We start from the raw sequence: 23,328 nt of genomic DNA on the forward strand, positions 1-23,328 counted from the left end.
GGTTAAGCTTTAGTAGATCACTGGCAATGGATATGGTTGCCGGTTAGTTTATTGTCAATTAGTTTAGATGAGGTTATATATAAATCTAGTTAGCACTTTTTATTGTCTAAACTAATGGTTTTTAAAGAAAATAATATTAGTCGGTCCAATTTGAGCCGATCGAACCCTAAATCGGACCATATGATGAACGAGCCAGAGTCTTCCCAGTAGCCGCATCCCTCGTAGCACGTCCGTGGAGCTCGAGTTTTCTCTCTATAAGAAGAAGCCTCAGCGAGTGCGGAAAAGCTAAGCAAACTCTCAGGTGCGCGTCTTCGCTCTCCTCTTTCTCTCGCTCCTGCCCATCTCCGGGGCGCCAATGGCGAAGCCTCGGAAGCAGAAGAACGATGAGCAAAAGGCCGAGAGCTCGGGAGTAGTTGTCCTCCACCAGAAGCTCTGCGTCTCGGTCGACATGGAGAAGAGAAGAATATTCGGGTAAGATAGGTCTTTATCTCTTACATATGCTTCTTTTCTATGCTCTTATCTTGAATCGAAGCTTCTTGTTTCAAGAATGAGTCTTTAAAGATGCTCACTATTCCTTTCTAGGGTTTTATTAGTTGCTCTCCAAGGTTTGTTAGGTCATGCTGAATCTGATCTTTTTAGTGGTGAACCTGATACGGATAGCCTTGTAGAGTTCCTTCCTTGGCTTTTGACTCCTTGACACATTTCCCCTCATCTTCTTGGAGACACTGGGAAAGGATAATTATTGTGATAATTTTCCGGCCTTCTATTGTAATGCTCGAAGAATTACTTTATTTTCATATTTGTACATAGAGCAGAGCAAGTTAAGTTGTCGTGTCTGGACTTCAAAAGTAGATGGTGGAAATACTCTGTAATATTGATATACGTTTTTGGCTCTCAAGGACATTTTGCTTTCTTACATTAGGAGAGAGTATTATAGAAATGTTACGCTTAAACTCAAAAATCTTGATATGTTTATGTGAGTTTTTTTTAAAAATTTAATACTCCATCTCCCTCATTTCAATCAATGTTTGGTTTACAAATCAGGATGCATTTCCTTTAAAATTGTTTGGCTTGGCTAGAGTGGTACCATCTTCATACAAGGCTAAATCAAATTCAATTTTGTTAGGTCAATTATTTCTTTGTTTGTTAAATATTTGACTCCTATACCTTATATATATATATATATATTTTAATATACAACTTCATTCATTTTCATGTGATCTCTGCCTAGAGCTTGTTGTTTCTTGCTGTTGCCCATCATTTATTAGTGTTATGAGGATTTGAAGCACCAAATATTTTGTTAGCATAATTTTGAATGGATTGTTTCTCCATATGTGAAGTTGTTGAGTTGTTTTTTAGCACACTTCAGGTTATATCACATCATCATCAAAAATATTGTCCCTAATTATTTAGGGCTATTATATGAATCTTACCCCTTAATTAAACTCTATGTAAAGCTATATGATTGGTTATATTCAAATCAATTTAATTAAATTATTTTTTATTATATTGACTAATGATTCTCTAGTTTCTCTTGACTCCTTTTAGCTTCAACCCTAATCGCTGATCTAAGTGTAGAATCTCTTTAACATTTTCAAACCTTCTCAATATATATATATATATATTTTCTTGTTTCATCATTTGATGTTGCAAATAAAGTTTCAAATTATGTAGTTTGACATTACCAAAATTTACCATTTTGTTTATCGATCAACATGTGAGATGATATTGACATCAGGGCTATCTTGCTTTCTTGAGCGATGACAGCTATGGGTGTTGGAAATGGAGAGATAAGAGGAAGAGAGATTGGGAGAGACTTGTGAGGGACGAGAGCTAGAGGAGCGAGGAGAAAGGGATCAAGGGCTCAGTGGCAAATGATAGTCCCACATGGCTTGTGGACAATCATGTATATTTAAATTATTACTGATATTTTGCGACATCCAAGGGATTGTAGAATGAGGAGAATTGTAGTACAACTCAATTGGAGAAGGTAAACTACGTAGGTAAAGAGTGAAGGATGACACTTGGAGTGAATTGAGGGTTTGATGCATTCGAAGGACAAGTAATTTGATGAGAGATGACCTCGTGGGTGAAGATGAGTTGCAAGGTGAACTCTTTAGTGAATTGAGAAATTGATAACCCTAAAGAGGGTAATACTCAAAGATTTGACTATTTGGATGGTTGTAGTCGATGATCCAATAGATTGAAGGGTAAGATTTGACCAACTAAGTAATTGAGTCAAATTGCTCAACTATCAACCAAAATATTTCTTTTGTGGCTGAGTCGACTAAGCAATCAATTGATGACATTATCTAGTCGACTCGACTAATAACTCAACCAAAAAGCTGGAGGAAGTTGTTGATCTCACAAAGTTGAGTGCAACAATTAGATGATCTAAGGTTGATAAGCAATTAACTGATTGTGGAAGCCAATCGACTAAAGTAGCCATTGATAGATTAAAGATTATAAGACTAGGGAAATATTCAATTTTGATTTATAGTCGATCTAGTTTACTCATTGGTGACATAGCAATAGAATAAAAAGTAATTCAAAGGAATACTAATGCTAGTGTCTACTTATTGTTATGATTCTTCAGCTCATTATGTAATCTTAGACTTAATTGCTTCATTTGTTCCTTATTTTATAAAGGAAATTGGCTGAGAATGAGAAAGCTAGCGGGCTTTTGGCATTAGCAGTTAGGATTTAACATGATGCTTTGATTAAATACAAATTTATTTGATTAGAACAAGAACCAAACCTTTAACTTACTAAGTGAGGTTGACTTTCGATTTTCTACTATATCATTATCTATATTTAAATGAATTTTATTCTATTTTATCGTTGCTAACCAAGTCTTCTTCGATTAAAGTGTATTTGTTACAGTTTCGTATCACCTGACTAGGACATTTATTGGTCACCTAACTCTAAGAGTTTTCTCTCAATAGGTGCAATCCCACTTTTTCTACAAACCCACTTATTCTCTAAATTTTTCATTTTTATCACATCTATCCTCGTATATTCGCATATTCACCTTAATTTTTCATTTTTGTGACTATCATCTTGCTTGCTTCATAGCTAACATTCAACTTTATATAATATAACATGTCTAACCATCGTTCTTTAGTAATAGAACTTCCCTTTAAGCTTTAGAGCTACCTTACTATTATCAAGAATACCGCGTCTTCCTCCATTTCAACCATCCTACTTGCATCCTATATAAAACATACCTATTAACCCCTCTATCCTTTTGCAAAAATAATCTTACATGTAACTTGTTATCTCCTATATTAACAATTCTCTTACTATGTTTTCTACTACTAAACTTAAATTTCTTATATTTTGTCTTTACTCTACTAAGTCTAAGACCTTTAACTTTCAGTGTTTCCCACCCAGATTCAAGCTTAGTATTTACTTCTTCACGAGTCTTATCGATTAAGATAATATTATTTGCAAACAACATACATTATAATAACCTATCTTGGATGTGTTTTGTGAGTTCATTTATTACTAATGTAAAAAGATATGAACTTAGAGTTGATGCACGATATAATCCTATTTTTGTAGGAAACATTTTGGTTATTCCTCTTAGAGTCTTTACTCTTGTCATTACATCATCATATACAAATCCTTAATTGTCTCAGTATACTCTATGCTAACAATTTTATTTTTTCTAAAATTCTCTATAATTTCTTTTGGAATTGTCATAAGTTTTTTTTACCCCACCTAGTAGGATAAGACTTGGTTGTTATTGTATTCTGTCATAAGATTTTTATAGGTCAATGAATACTATGTATAAATCTTGATTCTTTTCTCAATACTTTTTAATCAATTATCTAAGAAGATGTATAACTTTTATCGTTGACCTTTTGAGCATGAATCAACCACCTTGGTCTTATTAATCTTTTTTCTATCAATTTTTTTACCAAAGTTTCATGGTATAACTCATTAGTTTAATGTCTCTATAATTCACACAATTTTGTACGTTTTATTTGTTTTTATAAGGGGACTAAAATATTAACCCTCCATTAATTTTTTTTCATTTGTTTTCAATATCAGTTGGAATAATTTTGCAAGTCGTTCAATACTTTGCATTCCTAGGCATTTTTATACTTCTATTAGAATATCATCTGATCCAATCGCTTTTTCATTTTTTATTCCATTTAATGTCGCTTCTACTTCTTAAATTTGAATTCTCTGATAAAAATTAAAATTTCTATGCTACTCCGACCTATTTAAATTTCATAATCCTTCGTTAAAAAGTAGATGGAAATACCTCTACTATTGCTCCTTATTTCCTCATCCTTTATTATTGCCCTATTGGATTCATCTTTAATGTATCTTATTTGGGTAAGATTCTTTATTTTTCTTTCTCTCTTTAGCTATTCTATAGATGTTCTGTTCCCCTTCTTTTGTATTAAGTTGTTGATACAAGTGTTCAAAAGCTTTATTCTAAGCTTCACTTTATGCTTTCTTAGCTTCCTCTTTAGCTAGTGTATACATTTTAAAGTTTTCTTCATTCTACAAGTGTATAGATCTTTTTTTCTTTAATTTCTTTTGTATTTCCTCATTCCACCACCAAGCATCTTTATTTGGTGGTATTTGTCCTCTTGATTCATCGAGTACGTTCTTGGTCACTGTGTTTAAATTTGACATCATATTATCCCATGCTATATTCGAGTCACCATGTATTTCGCCTAACACTTGTGCTTCTATCGTCTCCTTAAAAATACTTTGTTTCCCATCTTTGACATTCACCACTTGATTGTAGGAGTCATACACATTTTCCTTCAACTTATATTTTGCTTGAGGCATGTATTCAACACCATTAACCTATATTAGGTGGTTAAGTTTTCTTTAGGGATGACTTTGCAATCTTTATTTCTTTCTATTATTGATCATAAAAAAACTCAATTTGCAATTTATTCTTCCACTTTTGAAAGGAAATAGGTGATCTCTTCTTGAAAAATGTTTTATTCTAAATTCATATGCTATGGCGGAATTCAATATAGTTTTTCCTTTATTTTTTTTTCTAAAATCATAACCCCATGTACCCTACCATATTTTTCCTTTCTTACTCATATATGTTCATTTAGATTTCTTCCTGTTAAAATCATTTAGTTTGTTGAAATTTTTTATACCTATCTAGGTCTTCCAAAAACTTATGCTTGGTGTCTTCATCGAATTTTAGTGCATATATGCTAATTACATTAATAGTTTCTTTTGCGACCACTATCTTAAGAGCTATAATCCTATCTCTTTTCCTAACTACTCTTACTACTTTGTCCTTTAACGAACTATCTACAACAATATCTACTCCATTTCTCATTTTACTCTTTCCCATGTATCATAACTATCTCTTCATATCATCTTTGCTTTCTCCCCTACCCATTTTGTTTCTTATAAACATAAAATATTAATTCTTCTCCTAACCAATATATCTATTATATCTATTACTTTGCTAGTGAGTGTTACATGTTCCAAATCTAAGATAATCTATATTCTTGTAATAATGTCACATCTTATCTAACCTAGGATGTAATTTTTTTTGCATATTTAATACACCTTAGTTCTCATTAGAGATGTAATGACCCTCGTTAACATGTTGCAGTTGGACTCTCTAACGCATTTTTTATGGGGCAACCTAGCATTAACACAATAGTTTAATGAATTCATACATAATATTTATCATAGTTTTAATGTTGGTTGACAACCTAATGCAATATTTCACCTTTATTTGGGCTTTGGGACTGCCATGGCAGAGTATTCACCCTAGGCAAAGTTATGAAGATTTATTTAATTAAATTGAGAAAATAATATTAACTATTTTTAATTAATTTTATTTGAATATCATTGAAGATACTATTCTTACAATTTAATATTTTTTTTGTCTCCGGGGCTATGGTGCCGCGGTAGGACATCCAAGTTGTCACTCAGATATCCGCGGTTCGAACCCTAGCTATGTCATATTTGCAGGAATTTTTCCTCCAAATGAGGGCGCAACCAAAGGATGCTGGGCTTTTGGGCTTAGCCGCCGCCTGTGCTTCCCGATTTATTCCGATAGCCGGTGGAAAACTTGGCCGGGCCAATCACCCCAGGCATAGTCAATGAGGCTAATTGGGATTATCATTTTTTTTTTTTTTTGAATAGATCAAATTAAAAGTTTATTTTTTAAAACAAACTCTCTCATTAATTTAAAGTTCTTATAAATTTTCAAATTCAAATTTGATTTTATTGAGAAAATCTGGACCAAAATTTTTAAATTAGATTGAGTCCAAGTTGAATATTATATTTATAAATTTTAAATAAATTTTATACTTATCAAAATAAATATAATTTTTCTGCAAAATTCAAAATCTAATATAAACCCTAATTATAATATGCTACATCTCCAAAATTTGAAAAAGCTTGAATCTCTCTATAATATTTTACATCCTTAATAATAAAGGTCTCTAAATTTTTAATTGCTCTAATGTTGCAAAATATGAAAGCAAGATATGCTTTAATTTATAGTAGATCAGCAAAGAACCCATTTAATCATATTATCATTAATAAGTTAATTAAATAAATGCCAAAACATTATCGTTCCAATCATTAATCGAAAGTCCAGCACAACTTGAGATTTTGAGCCTTGATTGTTGCAAATTCCTTTCGTATGTTATTATTATGTTTTTTTTTCCCTCTCTAGTAACTCCACACGTTTATCTTAACTCTCGTCTCATATTTTCACGTGTTATGTTTTAACAGCTCAATATTCCGATCATAAAGCATGATAGGCTTACTATAGTCATCTTTAATGTGTGGAAAAATTCTGTATGATCATCATTCTATGACTAGTTTGTTTCTAGAACTATATTATGTGAGAAATCAGTATATTATAATGAAGTCAAAATGTTTTGTGAGCATCAGTTTATTTACTCATTAGTGAGCAACATTTATTCTTCAATTTCAAGGTATACGGAATTGAAAACCATCGTCCCAGAGGATGGGCATATGTCTTTCAATGCTGATAATATGATCATTACCAATATATCTGTGGATGGTGAACCAGTTGACTTCACGCATTTCCCTCATTATCAAGTTATTGAAGAGGATAGTATCCCTTCTGTATCATGCCCAAGCTCAGCTGCTGATGTTGCATGCTCTGTTTACATATCTTCCTTAGACAAAGAAATGGTTCCCAATCTACATATCTCGTATGATGGATCAGGAAAGATAAATCAGCAACAGGAGAAAGACAATGGTGAAAACTCTGCGCAGGACTCCATCAGCCAGCAGCTAAATTGCTACAATGGTCATTCAGAGGATAAGGTATTATACTGAATACTTCCCCAACTGTATAATCTCTTTACAATCATAATCAAGTTCTGGGTCTCAGTTCAAGAATCAAAGGATTGTGTTTACATGTGGCCTCATTTTGGAAGCAGAATGTGAAGTTAGTTCGCATTGATTATTGGATAGATAGGGCAGAAACTGGTATTCATTTTGCGGACAATATGTTGCTCACTGATAGTCAAATAAGGCGTGTTCATTGCTGGTTTCCTTGCTTGGATAACATTTCACAACGGACTCTGTGAGTTGATATTTCTATAAATTATTTCCTTGAGACATTGTAATCACACTACAGCCTCTTTCTTTGAAAGCTATCTGGCGAGTTTTGAGTTATTGCTTCTACTGCAGATTTGACCTAGAGTTCACAGTTGATGCTACTCTAGTAGCTGTCAGCAGTGGGGACTTACTTCATCAGGTATTGGTTTGCCTTCTATAACTAGTGCATCTAGTGCTATCCTTTGGACATATAAACGATACATATTCCAAATTTCATAATTTTTTTTTCATTCTCTCAAATAATTGTCACAGCATTGGTTCATGAGTCTTATTGGCCAAATAAATTCATTTAGATTACAACAACCAAATCTTATTCCACTAGGTGGGGTCGGCTAAAATAAATTCATTTAGATTGATTGTAAAAAAATAAAATAAATTGAAATAATAAAAAATATTATCAACTAATCTGGTCAATCAGGTTTGACTGATTTCTTGATCATGTTTAGTCAGCTACTAATGGTTTTTGAATGTTCTAACTAGCTTTCCCCTTGAACTAAGGTTCATCATCAGTTCTTGATTGAACTAGTTGGTAGGTTATAATTTAGTCAACATACTTACAGGTTGTGCGAGATTCAATATGAGGGATTTTTTTATAAAATTTCAATTTTCTAAATAAATATTATTATGTTAAGACATTATGTTAGATTAATAGAAATTCATCTTGTACAAATATTTCTCTTGTTAATAATAGATTACTCAAGGAGACAAGTTAATCACTTTTTTTCCTTTTTTAAATTCCTCTAATCGACATATTTATGAAGAAACTTTTCACATAACAAAGTTGTGACTATTTTTATTTAAATTTTTTTTCTCCGTCACCCAGTTTAGTCTTTCGGATAATAAACTATGACTTGTTGACATAATTCTGTATTTTTTTTTTAATTTTTAAACTTGCATAATGTGTTATTTCATCCACTTATAAATATTCTTGTAAGTTATGCTACTGATTTTTTGGAGACTCAAATATGTTTATGAATAATGCTTTTGATTTATCTGACCTACATTTGATCAGTTATCATAAAAAGCTTATTTGTCAAGTTTTAAAGCAATACTGTTGGCTAAAAAAATATCATTTGTACATATATTTCTTTAGTTAATATTAGAAGACACAAGGAGACAAGTTAATCTCTATTCCTTTCTTTATTTCCCTTTTTAAATTCCTTTCATGGAAATATTTATGAAGAAACCCACATAACAAATTTGTAACTATTTGTATTCAAACGGTTTGCTCTGTATGTGAATTGCTTAAACAAGTTCTTTCAATAATCAATTATGACTTCGTGACTTAGGGTGAAACACGGATGGAAACAAGGTGAAAGATCTCCTAAGGGCACTAATCTTGTGTTTTATTTTTTTTATTATAATTTTAACTTGAAGGGGAGCCTTGGCGCAACGGTAAAGTTGTTGCCATGTGACTAAAAGGTCACGGGTTCGAATCCTGAAAACAACCTCTTGTAAAAAGCAGGATAAGGTTGCGTACAATGGATCCTTCTCCGGGACCCCGCATGGCGGGAGCTTCGTGCATCGGGCTGTCCTTTTTATTATAATTTTAACTTGCATATTATATTATTGCATCTACTTATAAATATTTCAGGCAAAATATGCTACTGATTGTCTGGGGATACATTTATATATAGTGCATTTGATCTATATGACCGACATTTGATTAGTTATAAAAAATCTCTCTCTGAGCTCACATACACGATATATCACTGGTTCAGTGGAAAGTTGTCTGCCTAATCTGCAATATAGAGCTAGCAGAAATTCCATTTGCTACCTATCGCCTCCTCCTAGACAGTTGTGGTATTCACATCATCTTTCCTTCAGCATGGTTCTTTCTCAGAGCAATGCTTTCAATTTTCTCAGACAGTGAAAGATGGATTATTTTCACTGTTGTGCAACCTTTAGATTGTTTCTATGGAGGGATTGCAAATATGGGAGAAAGAAAGGAAATAGAAATGCTTTTTCTTTTAGATGGCTTTCCTTGAGGGATGAAAACAAGATGCTTTTACATTCTTCTGAAGACAAACCAAGTAGTTAGGTTATTTCCATTTCCCGTTCATGGAATTTTGTCCATATCGCATAAGATGAGATGCAGACAAATCAACAAATAATTGTAGCAACGATCAGGGTTGTTTTGTTACCAGCCTTCTTATTGATACATATTCGCTGTATTACTTAGTAGCAATCTCTGTATCTCTTAGTGCTAATGAGACCATCTGTTACAGTCACCTAGTAGCTAGTTCAATCTTTGGCCATAGTTCATTTAATTTTTTTTTAAAAAATGTTTTTGAACGTATCTCATTGTCTATATTATTCCTTTTGTTCATTCATGCAAAACTATCAACTCTCTTAAACAATTAATGTTGACCAGTTTACTTGCCTTATGCAAGAAAAAGTGCAAAAATCCCAATGAGATATTATGCAAATTATTCATACTACAATGAATCAAAGTAAAAGTTGGATGTTTTTTTTTTTGTTTGATTCATCAACTCCTTATGAATAGTTTATTTTGTGTTTCTGAGTGAAATTTGCTAGTGTATAAGGAATATCTTCTCAAGTGACACAACAAATAGTTGGCTTCAACTTCAATCGACTTCAATACCTTCTAGCATGTAACAAATAAGGATTAGACTTGTAATGCCCCTATTTTTTTTTTTTATATATTTCCAATATCAATTCATATATAATTGTGGATGTCACGAATAATTACACTTACGAATAATCATAATATACTTTTGATTTAACTAAGGTACTCCAATAATTCATAACATACAGCGGAAACTAAACTAAAGAGTCTTCAGATTGTACTGCCGCTGTCCTGAGCTTGCTCACTTGTCAATGCCCCCTACCTCATTTGTCTTTTTACCTGAAATAGTTAAAATTTGTAAGTCGAGAGACTCAACACACTCAAACCATAATATGCATTAATTAGTTCCTATATCTATGTATCCTAATGGGAACCGTACCTTTCTAACTCTGCAAGGTATTTTTCCTAGCATACGCTTACTAAAGTATGAATGTAAACATACCGTGTGCAAGGACATCCTCATGAACATAATGACATAGACACAAGCATGAACATACATGAACATAATCACAAACATATATGGACACAACGTGAACATGAGCATAACATGAACCTGAACCTAACCACATGGCATAGCGTGAATATAAACGTAGCATATCATAAACCTAAACATATATATAGTACGACATGAACATGAACATATCATATCGTTTACCTAACATATTCATAGCATAACATAAACTCAAACATAGCATAACTGGACGTAACATATTCATAGCATAACATGAACTTGAACATAGAATGTCATGAACCTATATATATATATATATATATATATATATATATATATATGTATGGCACAACATGAACATAAACGTAGTATATCATGATATGACATATCATGAACCTAAACATATACATAGCATAACATGAACATAAACGTAGCATATTATGAACCTAACATATTATGCTATGAACTTGAACATAACCCTATCATAACATGGACATGTATATAGCATGAGCTAGCATGAACGTAATTGTAGCTTAACATGATCACCGACATGGGTTCCCGAATCATACCATCGTCCCATTCATGATTACTAAGTTACGTATTTATATGGTTATCACAACCATGTTTCTAAAAAAGATCATATATCGTAAAATCTTTTTAAGGCAAGGTTGGATCGTTGACAGTGACTAGCTATCATCATATGGTCTATTGATCAATCTCAGCTATAAAACCATGGTACCTGTTAGCAGGGAATCAACAACTCTCGTCACTGGGCCATGGCCTAATATGGAAATTTGCTATTGGGCTCCCTCTGGGGCCTTGTCCCATAAACGGGATCCCTTTGAGGACTTTTCCCTCACGATATTCCCATCAAATTATTATCATTCTATCACAGTCAATTTACCTGATATTAGGTTCCCTCTGGGGCATTTTCCCGTAAATAGGCTCCCTCTGGGGCCTTTTCCCTCACGGTATCGTCATTAAATCTTTATCATTATCATTATCATTATCACATTGTTACAGTCAACCCATCCGATATTGGGCTCCCTCTGGGGCCTTTTTTCCTAAACGTGCTCCTTCTGGGGCCTTTTCTCGTAAACGGGCTCCTTCTGGGGCCTTTTCCCTCACGATATTCTCATTAAGTGATTTTCATTATCAAAAGCATGATTAGGGTTATAGCTTATCAACCCAAGAAATGGTTGAGTGCATAACATGTTAAATCCTCTAATCCGTAGCTACCATGTATTATAAAATTGTCAAAGCATGATTATTGTCATGAAATATTAAAACCTAAAAATCTTAAACTGTCATGTGTGATACACTGGTCAAAAGCATGACTAATGTCTTAGCATGCTAAGCCTAGGGTCCGAATCTAGCATGTACCATAAGGTTATCAACATCCAAACCTTAAATCCGAAACTATCATACAGTATAAAGTTATCAATAGCATGATTAAGGTTATAGCATATCAAATCCAAAATTCCGAAACTTACCTATACTACATGGTTATCAAACATCATCACCGTTATAGTATGTTTAACCTAAAGAACCGAACTTTACATATACTTGCAAGGTTATCAAACATGATTATTTTCCTAGCATCTTAAGCCTTAAAGACCCAAAAACTAACATATACCTACAAGGTTATCAAACATAATTATCTTCATAGCATGTTAAATCCTAAGGATTTGAAAACTTAACATGTAGTCTATAAATGTTATCATGATAAGATGTAGGAAGAAACATAAATATATACCTAAATTTTGTAATTTACCTCTATCACATTAAGGTATAATAATCAGACATTAGAAAAACATGATCATACACTTAAGCACTATCATGCAAATTCATAACATAAGCTTAAGCATAGATTTAAACATCATCCTGTGCATAAACATAGTATAAGCATGCATAAACATAAGCAAGGAAATCAACTAGAGCATCAAGAAATGGCTATTTGTATTCGAAACTAACATATAATCTATAAACATTATCATGATAAGATGTAAGAGGAAACATAAACATCCACCTAAACCTAGATCATATTAAGGTATCATAATAAGACATAAGAAGAACATTAACATAAATTTAAACCTAAACTTAGAATCCGAAATTCGCACATACATCTTATAAGGTTATCATGACAAGAAGTGGGAAGAAACCTAAACATAACCTAAATATAGGCATGGAATATCATGGCATAAGCTTAAACATAGATTTAAACATAAGCTTGTGCATACACGTAGCCCTAAGCTTAAAGATATGAAATTCACACATATGTCTTTTATGGTTAACATGATGTGAAGTGAGAAGAACTATAAACCTAAACCTACTCCAAAATTAACATGTAACCTATAAAGTTATCATGATGAGAGGTAAGGAGAACATAAACATAACCCTAAGCTTAAAATCCAAAGATCCCCTAAAAGTCCAAACCAAAACTTCACTTAACCTCCAAAGGTATCTACCACGTGAAGGATTTCATGACACGAAACTCCTAAACCGAAACTAACAAACTCACAAAGTTCTTCAAACATGGGGATTTTATGGTCTCTTAAAACTATTAAAACCAAAATACAAGAGAACTAAACACGCATGGATTTAAGGAACCAATAAAGACATAACATGGGAAGAACATGTCTTCAATCTTTAGCTACTAACTCCCTTCTTGGTCTTCCCTTGGAGCTCTAGAACCAGTGGAGAAACAAAGAGGGAGGAGAGCTTCTTAGGGCCGGCGGCAACATCAATGGTGAGACTTTTGAAGGTAAGTTTTTTAAATAGAAGAGAGAACTTAGGACTTGGTCTATTAATTGCATTAATTTCGTACATATTTATATCCATATACTAATTTCATATTTATACATATCCATGTATATATCACATATACACGGTAATATATATAATTCATATTATAATTTCTTAATACTAAGCCGTTGCATTAAATTTCGTAATTATATATATATATATATCTCACATATACCTAAATATATATATAAAATTCGTAGGATGATAATATTGTATTGTAGTTCTTAGTTATTTAATTGCATTAATTTCGTACATATTTATATCCATATGCTAATTTCATATTTATACATATCCATGTATATATCACATATACATGGTAATATATATATATAATTCATATTATAGTTTCTTAATACTAAGTCATTGCATTAAATTTCTTATAACACACACACACATTATTTCTATATTAATTAGATGAATAATCTATATAGAATTTTACACACATAGGTTATATAAATACTAAGTCTTTATAAATTTTTATATATTTATGTCCTACTATTTTCTTAATATTATTGATTAATCCAAATCCCATGATTGTAGGATAACTTAATTAATTTGAAGCTATCTACATTAATAAATTCTTAATTAACCATTGGGTTTTCGGATACTACAAGACTAATATGTTGTTATTAAGAGATGTCCTAGCCATAGCTATATGTTTATCAAATTTTCATACGATTGTATCATGTTCTATTGACTTTGATCCATACTAAGCTAAAACTAATAGATTTGTTACTTTTTCAAGTGAAATATCCAAGGTTCAAAGTCTTGTGTTATGCCTTTCAGTCTTCGATTGGAACGGGCATGCCAACACTCGACGCACTCCCAAGAGTGCTGAGATGAATTCAAATAAGTGCACTCCTATACTTCATCAACTTGACTTGTTTAGTTGTAAATATAAGTTTATGACAATTAAAAGACATTTGAATTAAAATTTTTAGGCAATAAAATTAGAAAATATTGTCAAGATTATGGGTTACTCTTCTCTAATACCAAAATAGGTGTCAGCACACTATGATACTCAGTTGTAGGATCAACACGAGCGACAAAAGAGACATTACCTTTGTTGAACAGTATTTGATTTCATTAACTAAAACTGTACATTGCAACCGTGCCAATTGACAGGACACGAGATATCGGATTATGGATCTACCTATTAGGATGGACAAAGGGGCTTGAGGACAAAGGGGTTTGAGGTTGTTCTAAATTGGTTGGCAGTTGTCATGGGCTAGCCTTTTTTGAATTGTGCCGTATGTCAACATGAGATGTCACGGCTGTTTGGCATCATGTGTGACATTATATGGTACTCCATAATGCATGGATCAGAAGATTGATCTACCTCCCTGCAATCCGGGGAAACTTTCTTCTTTCTTTTTTTCCTTTTGTTTCTTTTATCTTTTTTTTTTTCAATTAAGTTTTTGTGTTGTTTATCTGTTAAGTTTTTTTTTTTTGCACTAAAGAAATTTCATCCAACCTTTTTCTGCCATCACACTGTTGGCAATACAGCTATCTGCATTGTGCCTTGTTATAAACTGTTTAGAAGAACATGATGTTAATTTTGCACTGCAAAAATGAGAAACTCTTGCAGGTTTTAAGCAAAGATGATCCTCCCCGTAAAACTTTTGTGTATAAGTTGATCACTCCTGTTAGTGCAAAGTGGATAACATTAGTAGTCGCTCCATTTGAAATTCTTCCAGATAATCATAGCAACATTATATCACACATCTGCCTGTCACAAGACTTTAAAAAGCTTCAGAATACAGTTGGTTTTTTGCATAATGTATTGAGGTACTTCTAATGTTATTACTAACTCTGGTTATGTGTTTCTTTAGTATTTCCTTGTCCATGACTTTCATTTTGTTTTTTTATTTAACAACACAAATTTTCTTCTACAGTCATTATGAAGATTATCTTTCCACATCCTTTCCCTTTGGCTCTTACAAGCAAATCTTCATCCCGCCTGAACTAGCAATATCTTCTTGGAGCTTTGGTGCATCCCTTTGCATCTTTGGCTCTGATATTTTGTTTGATGACAGTGTTATAGATCAGGTTTGTTATACATAATGTAAGGTCCTTTTTTTTTTTGTTTATTGTGATAGTATACTATGAAAATATTAACCTGCACAAGAGTGTTTATTTTCTATTCTCACCGAGCGAGACAATACTTTTTCCTTTGATAACAATAATTTGTGTTTTGTTCCTATTGTTTCATCTCAAATTTCCCACATTATACCCACCTAATGAAAGTGCGTGCGGGAACAAATTGATTTATGTATAATTAGTGTCTTGTTGCTATTGCTTCGTCTCAAATTTCCCATATCTACCCAGTTGCTAAAAGTGCTTGCTTACAAATTGATTTAAGAATGATTTGAAATTTCGTATTATGTCGGGTGAAATGTCCGAAACGACAAACATATTGTTTCGTTAAATCACCAAAATTCGATACCACTCGACAACAAGGTTTAAAATCTCGAGCCGTGTCATATCTTTGGCCAGAAAGATATCATTCCAGTATTGTGTCGACACTTCAATGCATGATGCCAGTGATGGATTGAAGGTTGAAGGAGGAAGGAAATGAAGTAAAGGAAGGAGACATGGGTTGAGTGGTGTTGAGTTTAAATAATTTAGCGGAATAATAAGTTTTAACCGTTTCGCTTGACAGAGTACCAGATTTAAAACATTACTCAGATAATATCTCCTTCCTATGCTTCATCTCCTTCTTCAATTCGAATTCATTACCGATACCATGCATTAAAACATCGATGCATGATACCAAAACAAGATCGTTCTAGTCAATGATCGAGCTTTGGTACAGCTCGAGATTTTGAACCTTGAATTTAAGTAGCAATTCTAAGGCCTTGTTTTTATCATTTCGTACTCAATAGTTAGATGAGAACATCACTTTGTTTAAACTCATTTGATTCAACAAGATTTTTCATTCTGAAATATTTGAAGTTATGTACATGCACTTAGTAAAAGATTAATTGATTTATTTCAACTGTACATCTCACATCAAGCTTGCATAAACATTTTCTTTTTGTTCTAAACCATCCTATAAGCAACTTGACACATACTGCATCATCAATCAAGGAATCTTGTCTTGTTCTTTTGTTGACTCTATCATGGATTCATCATTTAAAATCTCTATCTAATAATGATCCGTGTTGGAAACCTATGCATCATGTGATGTGCACAAGTACTTTACTGCCACTCAATACATTGGGACAGCCCCCTTGATCACATATCAACTCTTGCTTCTCCCTCCAATTTCACAATTTTTGATGTTGTAATGCTAGAAAACATTGTCTTCATGAGATTGACTGAAATAGACTAGGAAACATGTAAAATTTTATCATATGAAATTGTAAAAACTTCTGCCATTAAATTGTAGAAGTCCTACAATTAGGAGCTGTAGTTCTGCTCCTATTATCTAATGAATATTGATGCTGTTTGAAGTGCTCACATATGGAAGCCATCCTGATCTTTGTCAATCTGAATTACGTTAGTGTCAAGTTGACATGTATTAGATGAAGGCAATGGACTCTCTTTATGCAACATTATCTGCATAAAAGGAGCTGTAGAAAGAATCATCAGTTTGCTAGGGTTGATCCTGTAAATGACTCTGAATGAAATTCACATCTTCACTGTAACAAGATCAGGTCGTTTGTGGAAGACAAAGGCATTTTAGCTATGCACAATACAATATTCCTTTTCTCTTCTGATCAATTGAATTATATCTCATTATGGAAATCTTAGCCATTCTTAGCATGCTATTTATACATAAAAGAAAAGACAAACTACTGAATGAGAAAGTCTTGGTGAACAGTTGATGGAGAACTAGAGGAAGTACACCCCTAGTTGCATCATTATTTTGGTCTCCCTACCCTGTATGCTAGTAATCTTGTTAATATTGTTGACATTCCACCTTATCATGCTATCGGAGTCACTAGCAGTCTTAATTTTTGCTTGTTGATAGCTTCCAAAGGGTTGTAGTTCCATTAGGAGCTTTACTTCCATGGGTTGAACCTTGCCCTTTTATCCTTTTAGCTGAGATGTTGAATGCTATGTATTGAGATGCAGGCTGAGAACAATTTTGATAAAGACTGTTCTAAAGTGACAGTGATGAGGTTGAGAGTACTGTGACTGGCATCGCTAAAGCCTGTGTGGCAATGCCCTTGTCCTACCTTGTGAATCAGTAGAACCATCATTTCTTGCTCGATCAACTTGTTGTTTTCCTCTTCTTGGATCTTGGTAGCTTCTTGTGCTATGTGATCAACTATGTATTATGTGGGATTAATTGGATCTCCTGGGTAATCATCATTGGATCATTAATCGCAACTGCAAACCACAATCCATCTTAACTTTATGCTATCAATCTGCCCCAGGGCGTAGCACAGAGGTGAGCGCATGACATCTCTGGCGTAATGGCCAGGGGTCGATTCTCAGGAACTGACGACTTGGGGTTTACCCCACCATGCGCCTGATGCCTGTGTACCTGCATGTACCTCCCTCCATATCCGTGGGGCCGACACTAGGGGAGCCGTTAAGGTAGCGGATCTACATTTTTTCTATGCTATCAATCTGGCGTATTTGTAGGGATTTTTTCTCCAAATGAGACTTGCAACTAAGGGATGTTGGGCGGGCCGTCCACCGATAGTTCTTCTTGATTTACTTGAAGTTACCAAGCTTGGTTAATCATTTATGCTATCAATCTGATTTTGGATTCACCTTATCTTGCATAAAAGATGCCAAATAGATTTAATTGAATCTAAGTCTCTCGCTCATTCTTTAGCCTTATTGTTGGAAACATGCAAGAATAATTTTGTTAGGGATCAGTTGATCGCACATTAGCTATCTTTAGACTGACCTGAAAAGAAAACCTTGAATCATCATGATAGACTGATTTGGTAACTTCTCCATGTAGATTGATTTTTTATTCTTAATTGTTGGATACTTATTTAGCAATTTCATTTTCATTTAGTTGATACCCACTAACCCCCATGCCAATTTAGTTGGATACATAATAAAAGATCCTACTTTTTGATATCTTAAGACTCTTAATCAGTAGCATTTTATCTATTTGCTTAAGAAATGGTTTGAAAATTTTATTTAGTGAATGTATCAGAGTTTTGTCTATATTCCTTGTCTCTTTTGGTAAAATTTATTAAACAAAGAATATCCCAAATAAACAAGAAATAGAATGATGCTCAGATCAAGTGTTAACTTTACATGAAGTATAATTCTTCAGCTCTTGTATCATTATCGTTCCATTTGGCATTTATTATTCAAATTGGAAATATCCTCAATTACCTGCATCAATCTGGAACTTTAGCTATCAGGTTAAAAACATGATCGGGAAATTTAAACTATTTTTAAGCATTCTCATCAACTGCAAACATCTAATGTATCAATGGTTTGATCACAGTAATCTAACACTATTGCTACTAGTACAGGCATACTCTGTTGCCAGTGTGTCAACTAGGTTGCTTGTACTCTTTTCTCTAATTTCTTATATTTTATTCAATTCTTAACACTTTGAATCAACAGACAATTGATACCAGAATTAAGCTTGCTCATGCTCTTTCAAGGCAATGGTTTGGAGTATACATCACTGCAGATGAGCCAACTGATGGTAAATATTAAAATGACTAAGTTTAACATGGAGAAATTGACCTTCAATAATGTTGACTCACACTGGTTGCAGAGTGGCTACTAGATGGCCTAGCTGGCTTTCTGACTGACACTTATATCAAGCGCTTCTTGGGTAACAATGAGGCACGTTATAGGAGGTACAAGGTATGAGTCTCTTATCTATTTTACCCTTTTTCCCTTTTGACGCATTATTCTATTCTCAAGTATTTAAAACACTTTTATATCTGCTGCAAGTATTTCATAGTACATAGATGGCATGTGTGAAGATTCCTTTAGTTATGAAATTAAGTAGGGAACACCACTGGAAAGTCAATATAAAAAATCTTGAAATATTAAAAAGAACTATATATACAAATAAATCTGTATCTCATAATATCATGCAAGTAAATCTCTATGTCAAGGTACATCTTATACATACTAAAATGCACAATAGCAATTGTGAACACATTGATGGAAAGACCAAAACGTCAAGCAAATTTCCAACACCAGTGAGAGAGCAACACCAAGAGCATGCCTAATGGTTTGACTTGATGCTTCTAGTACTCACCTCAAGATGAGTGCAAAGACACCAAAAGTTCGGTTAAATTGAACAAATTGACCGAACCAATCGAATTTAAAAATTCGGTTCCTTTTTTTTTTGGAATTTTGTTTTTTCCTAAAAAATTGATTAATTCAGTTTTAAAATTCCTTATTCAGTTAAACCGAATAGACCAAATAAACTGAATTTTTAGACTCTAATTTTTAGACTGAAACTTGATTTTTTGTTAAACTGAACTGAATTTTTAGACTTTAATTATAAAAAATTGGTTAATTCGGTCGAAAACCTAATTAATTGATATTTTATCTGTTCGGCTTGTTTGATTTTTATTAAAAATTCAGTCAATTCAGTTAGTTCGAAAAAAATCAGTTCGATTAATTTGGTTTGGTTTTAACCGAATATTCGCTCCTAGACACTAGCAGTTTTGTGTAATATGTTTTATACAATGCAACCATATTGTAAAGAATGAAGGGGAGCCTTGACGCAATGGTAAAGTTGTTGCCATGTGACCAAAAGGTCACGAGTTCGAATCTTGGAAACAACCTTTTGCAAAAAGCAGGGTAAGACTGCGTACAATGGATCCTTCCCCGGGACCCCACATGGCGGGAGCTTCGTGCACCGGACTGCCCTTTTAACCATATTGCAAAGAATAAAATAGATGATTGCATCACCTAAATCAACCAAAAAGTTTGTTCTAACATAAGTAGGCAAGGTATATATGGTGATCGATCACATTGGAGCATTTGAGGCCTACTTTTATTTATATCTTGTGTTCAATCTAAGTCATGCTGGTCCAATTTCCAGTTTTCAATTGAGATGTCTTGATAAACATGTTGATTAACAATTCAAATCTCAAATGTCATGGATCAATATCCGATGTTACAACAATAACAACAATAAGTCTTATCCCACTTGGTGAGTCAGCTGTATGGATCCTCCTACGCCATTGGGATCAATATCTCACGTCAGCGATGCAAATTTATGAAGTTGATCTTTTTCATGTGAATCCATGCTCTCTTCTAATGCAATACTGTCATTCTGGTGTTATGAGAGACTCATATTGATATGATATTGGTAAATATGTCTTTAATAGTGGTATGGCACAAGCTGATAAGTTTGCTATATACCTTTTTTTTAAAGTTCATTATAAGAATTTTGAATTCAATGGACTATAAAACTACTACGCTTGTTTGTTGAGCTAAACAATCCTAAATGGGAAGGATCATTAGGGTGGGCCATTGTCAGCATGAGTGAGCCTGTGCTAACCTCTACAAAGTATGGACATGACTAAGTAACAAGATATTGTCTGGGCTGATATTGCAATTGACACTTATATCAAAATGTTAAACCTTGGTAATTTTGTTCAATTGTTGCAGTTGAAATTTGCAAAGCATATCTAGAACATCTTTTTTTATTTTATCCACTAGTACACAGGTTTTCACCAGAACCTTGTTATCTGGAATTCATTTGCAGGCTAACTTAGCTGTTTGTAAAGCTGATGTTAGTGGTGCTACTGCTTTGAGCTCCTCTGCTGCTTCAAGTGAGTTATATGGGACTCAGCAGATTGGTTTGTATGGAAAGATTAGGTCCTGGAAATCTGTAAGTTAGCTACCTTATTTTTTTCAATCTACTAGATAACAAAGATATGTAACCGTCACATTTTGCTATTTCTTACAGATTGCAGTTCTTCAAATGTTGGAGAAGCAAATAGGCCCAGAATCATTTCGTAAGGTATATTTTTCTTTTGCTACAGTCCAGGCTTGCACAACAGCTACCTTTTCCTAAATCCTTGCACCTTTTTATTGTGCATGCTTTGATTAAATTTTGGATAAATTGTTCTGCCATTATAGATATCATCGAAATTCATAGAAATAAACCAAACAGCTACTAAACTAGTGCCAAAGTAAGTAAAATAAAATACCTTTGTTGGTTAATTATAATAATTACTAAACCACCTAACATAGTGTTCATTCTTGAAATTAGTATTGGTGCAATCATGCCCCAAGCATGTAGTATTGCATGTGGTTTCAATATGCGCACCGAGTTTAAGTTAGAAATTATTTGTGATCTCATATTGTGTCAAGAATGTAGGGGCAGGAATTTTGATAGGTATTGCAAGTGCAATTATAAAAATCCAAGTAAATCAATGAAGATTGGATATTTGGTGAAGAAGTACGTTAGAAAATTGGATGCTAGAAAAGGAAGTTGAAGGAGGTCGAGGACTAGATTCTTGGTAGTGAGGAAGTCCCATTGGGTCATGAGACCGGATAGTAGGCAAGGAAGTTCGAGGACCATATTCTTGGCAAGAACTCAAAGATATATGAAACTTGATCATAAGAATGATCAAGCCTAGGTACACATTCGACTGGATCATGGTACCAGATTACTAGTGTAGGAAGTCAATTGATTGTATCAGTGAGTCACTTATAAAATCTTAAATCCTATTGGTTTTGGATTTGTGATTTTGATTCGTCAATTGATGATTACTAAATAGTCAACTGATCGAAACCTCAAGCCTGTTGAGATTCGAGCTTTGTGGTTTTGTGTAGTTGACTGATGGAGGGATGCAATCACGAATGATTAGGAAGCTTTGTGGTTTGGGTTAGTTGACCAATGGACATCAAACAGGTGAGCCGATTGATGCAACCACGGATGCTGTTTAAGCTTTATGCTTTTGGGCAATGAATTGGTGGTCATTAGGCAGTTGACTGATGGACGTTAGGTAGTCGACTGATGTTACCATGAATGCTGTTTAGGTTTTGTGGTTTTTGGTCCAGTCAATTAATATACCACAAAAGCTGTTCATGTTTCATGGTTTGGTTCAGTCTAGCAAATAGAATGTTTGCCAGTCAACTTCAGAGTCAGAACGGTTGACTGATCCTTGTGCATTAGCCGATTGATACTATTTCAGGAAACAAATAATTAGCTGTCACAAAGATAAGTTAAGTTGCAATGCTTGCAACCAGTCAACTGACACTTGGACCAATCTGGATTTTGATTTACATATAAAGGGCTTCTTTAGGCTTCATCTAAGATAATTTGATCTACAAAAGCAAGTGCTCTCCAACATCTAGAAAATACTTTTGAGAATTTGTGTTGCTGTCATTTCAGTCTTCAAGTCTTCTCATCTTCTTTTGTACTCATTTCTTTAATTTTTAAAAGAAGACTGCTACAATTGTAAGAGGTTTCTCTACCTCCAGTGCTGTTGAGAAGGAGAAAGATTGAGGTGTTCTTAGGAGTGATCCATCTGCAAGGCATAGCCACACTATCCAAGGCACCTCCAGCTGTAGATTTTATCCCCTCATCCTCGGACTCAATAACCTCCGCAGACTGCTTATATTCTCGAAGGCTTCTTCTAGGCACTCTGAGGTGCCTCCAATGCTTGTAGGTGCTTTCCATTTGCTCCAGGGCGCCTCCCCGCAGCGTAAACTTTATCCCCAAAGTTTATTTGTGTGAGGGCACCTCCACCTTATCCAGGGCGCCTTCAAGCAGCTCCGAGGTGCCTCTAAGCAGCTCCGAGGCGTCTCAAGCACTGGTCACCCGAGGCTAACTTGTGTTTTTCAACTCCTGCAAAACATGTTAGTCCAAATATCAAATATACCCTGTAAAACAAAGTTAGCACAATATAATATTAATTAATTAACTTGATAGTCTCGGGACTTCTGGTTCTGACTTCGGATTTCCCAT

The 23,328-nt window shown here is 33.8% G+C and overlaps 1 protein-coding gene across 1 annotated transcript; it reads left to right on the forward strand.

The window, feature by feature from the left end:
• The first annotated feature begins 200 nt into the window (after positions 1-200).
• LOC121978572 (transcription initiation factor TFIID subunit 2-like) lies at positions 201-21,426 on the forward strand. Its single transcript, XM_042530899.1, has 10 exons — positions 201-471; positions 6,951-7,308; positions 7,425-7,570; positions 7,678-7,744; positions 15,040-15,239; positions 15,347-15,500; positions 18,999-19,083; positions 19,156-19,247; positions 21,115-21,240; positions 21,319-21,426. Exons 1-10 carry the CDS (start codon positions 356-358, stop codon positions 21,424-21,426), a joined length of 1,452 nt encoding a protein of 483 aa, XP_042386833.1. The 5' UTR covers positions 201-355.
• The last annotated feature ends 1,902 nt before the right edge of the window (positions 21,427-23,328 follow it).

Source organism: Zingiber officinale, chromosome 4B (genome assembly GCF_018446385.1).
Source record: "Zingiber officinale cultivar Zhangliang chromosome 4B, Zo_v1.1, whole genome shotgun sequence".
Classification (NCBI taxonomy): Eukaryota; Viridiplantae; Streptophyta; class Magnoliopsida; order Zingiberales; family Zingiberaceae; genus Zingiber; species Zingiber officinale.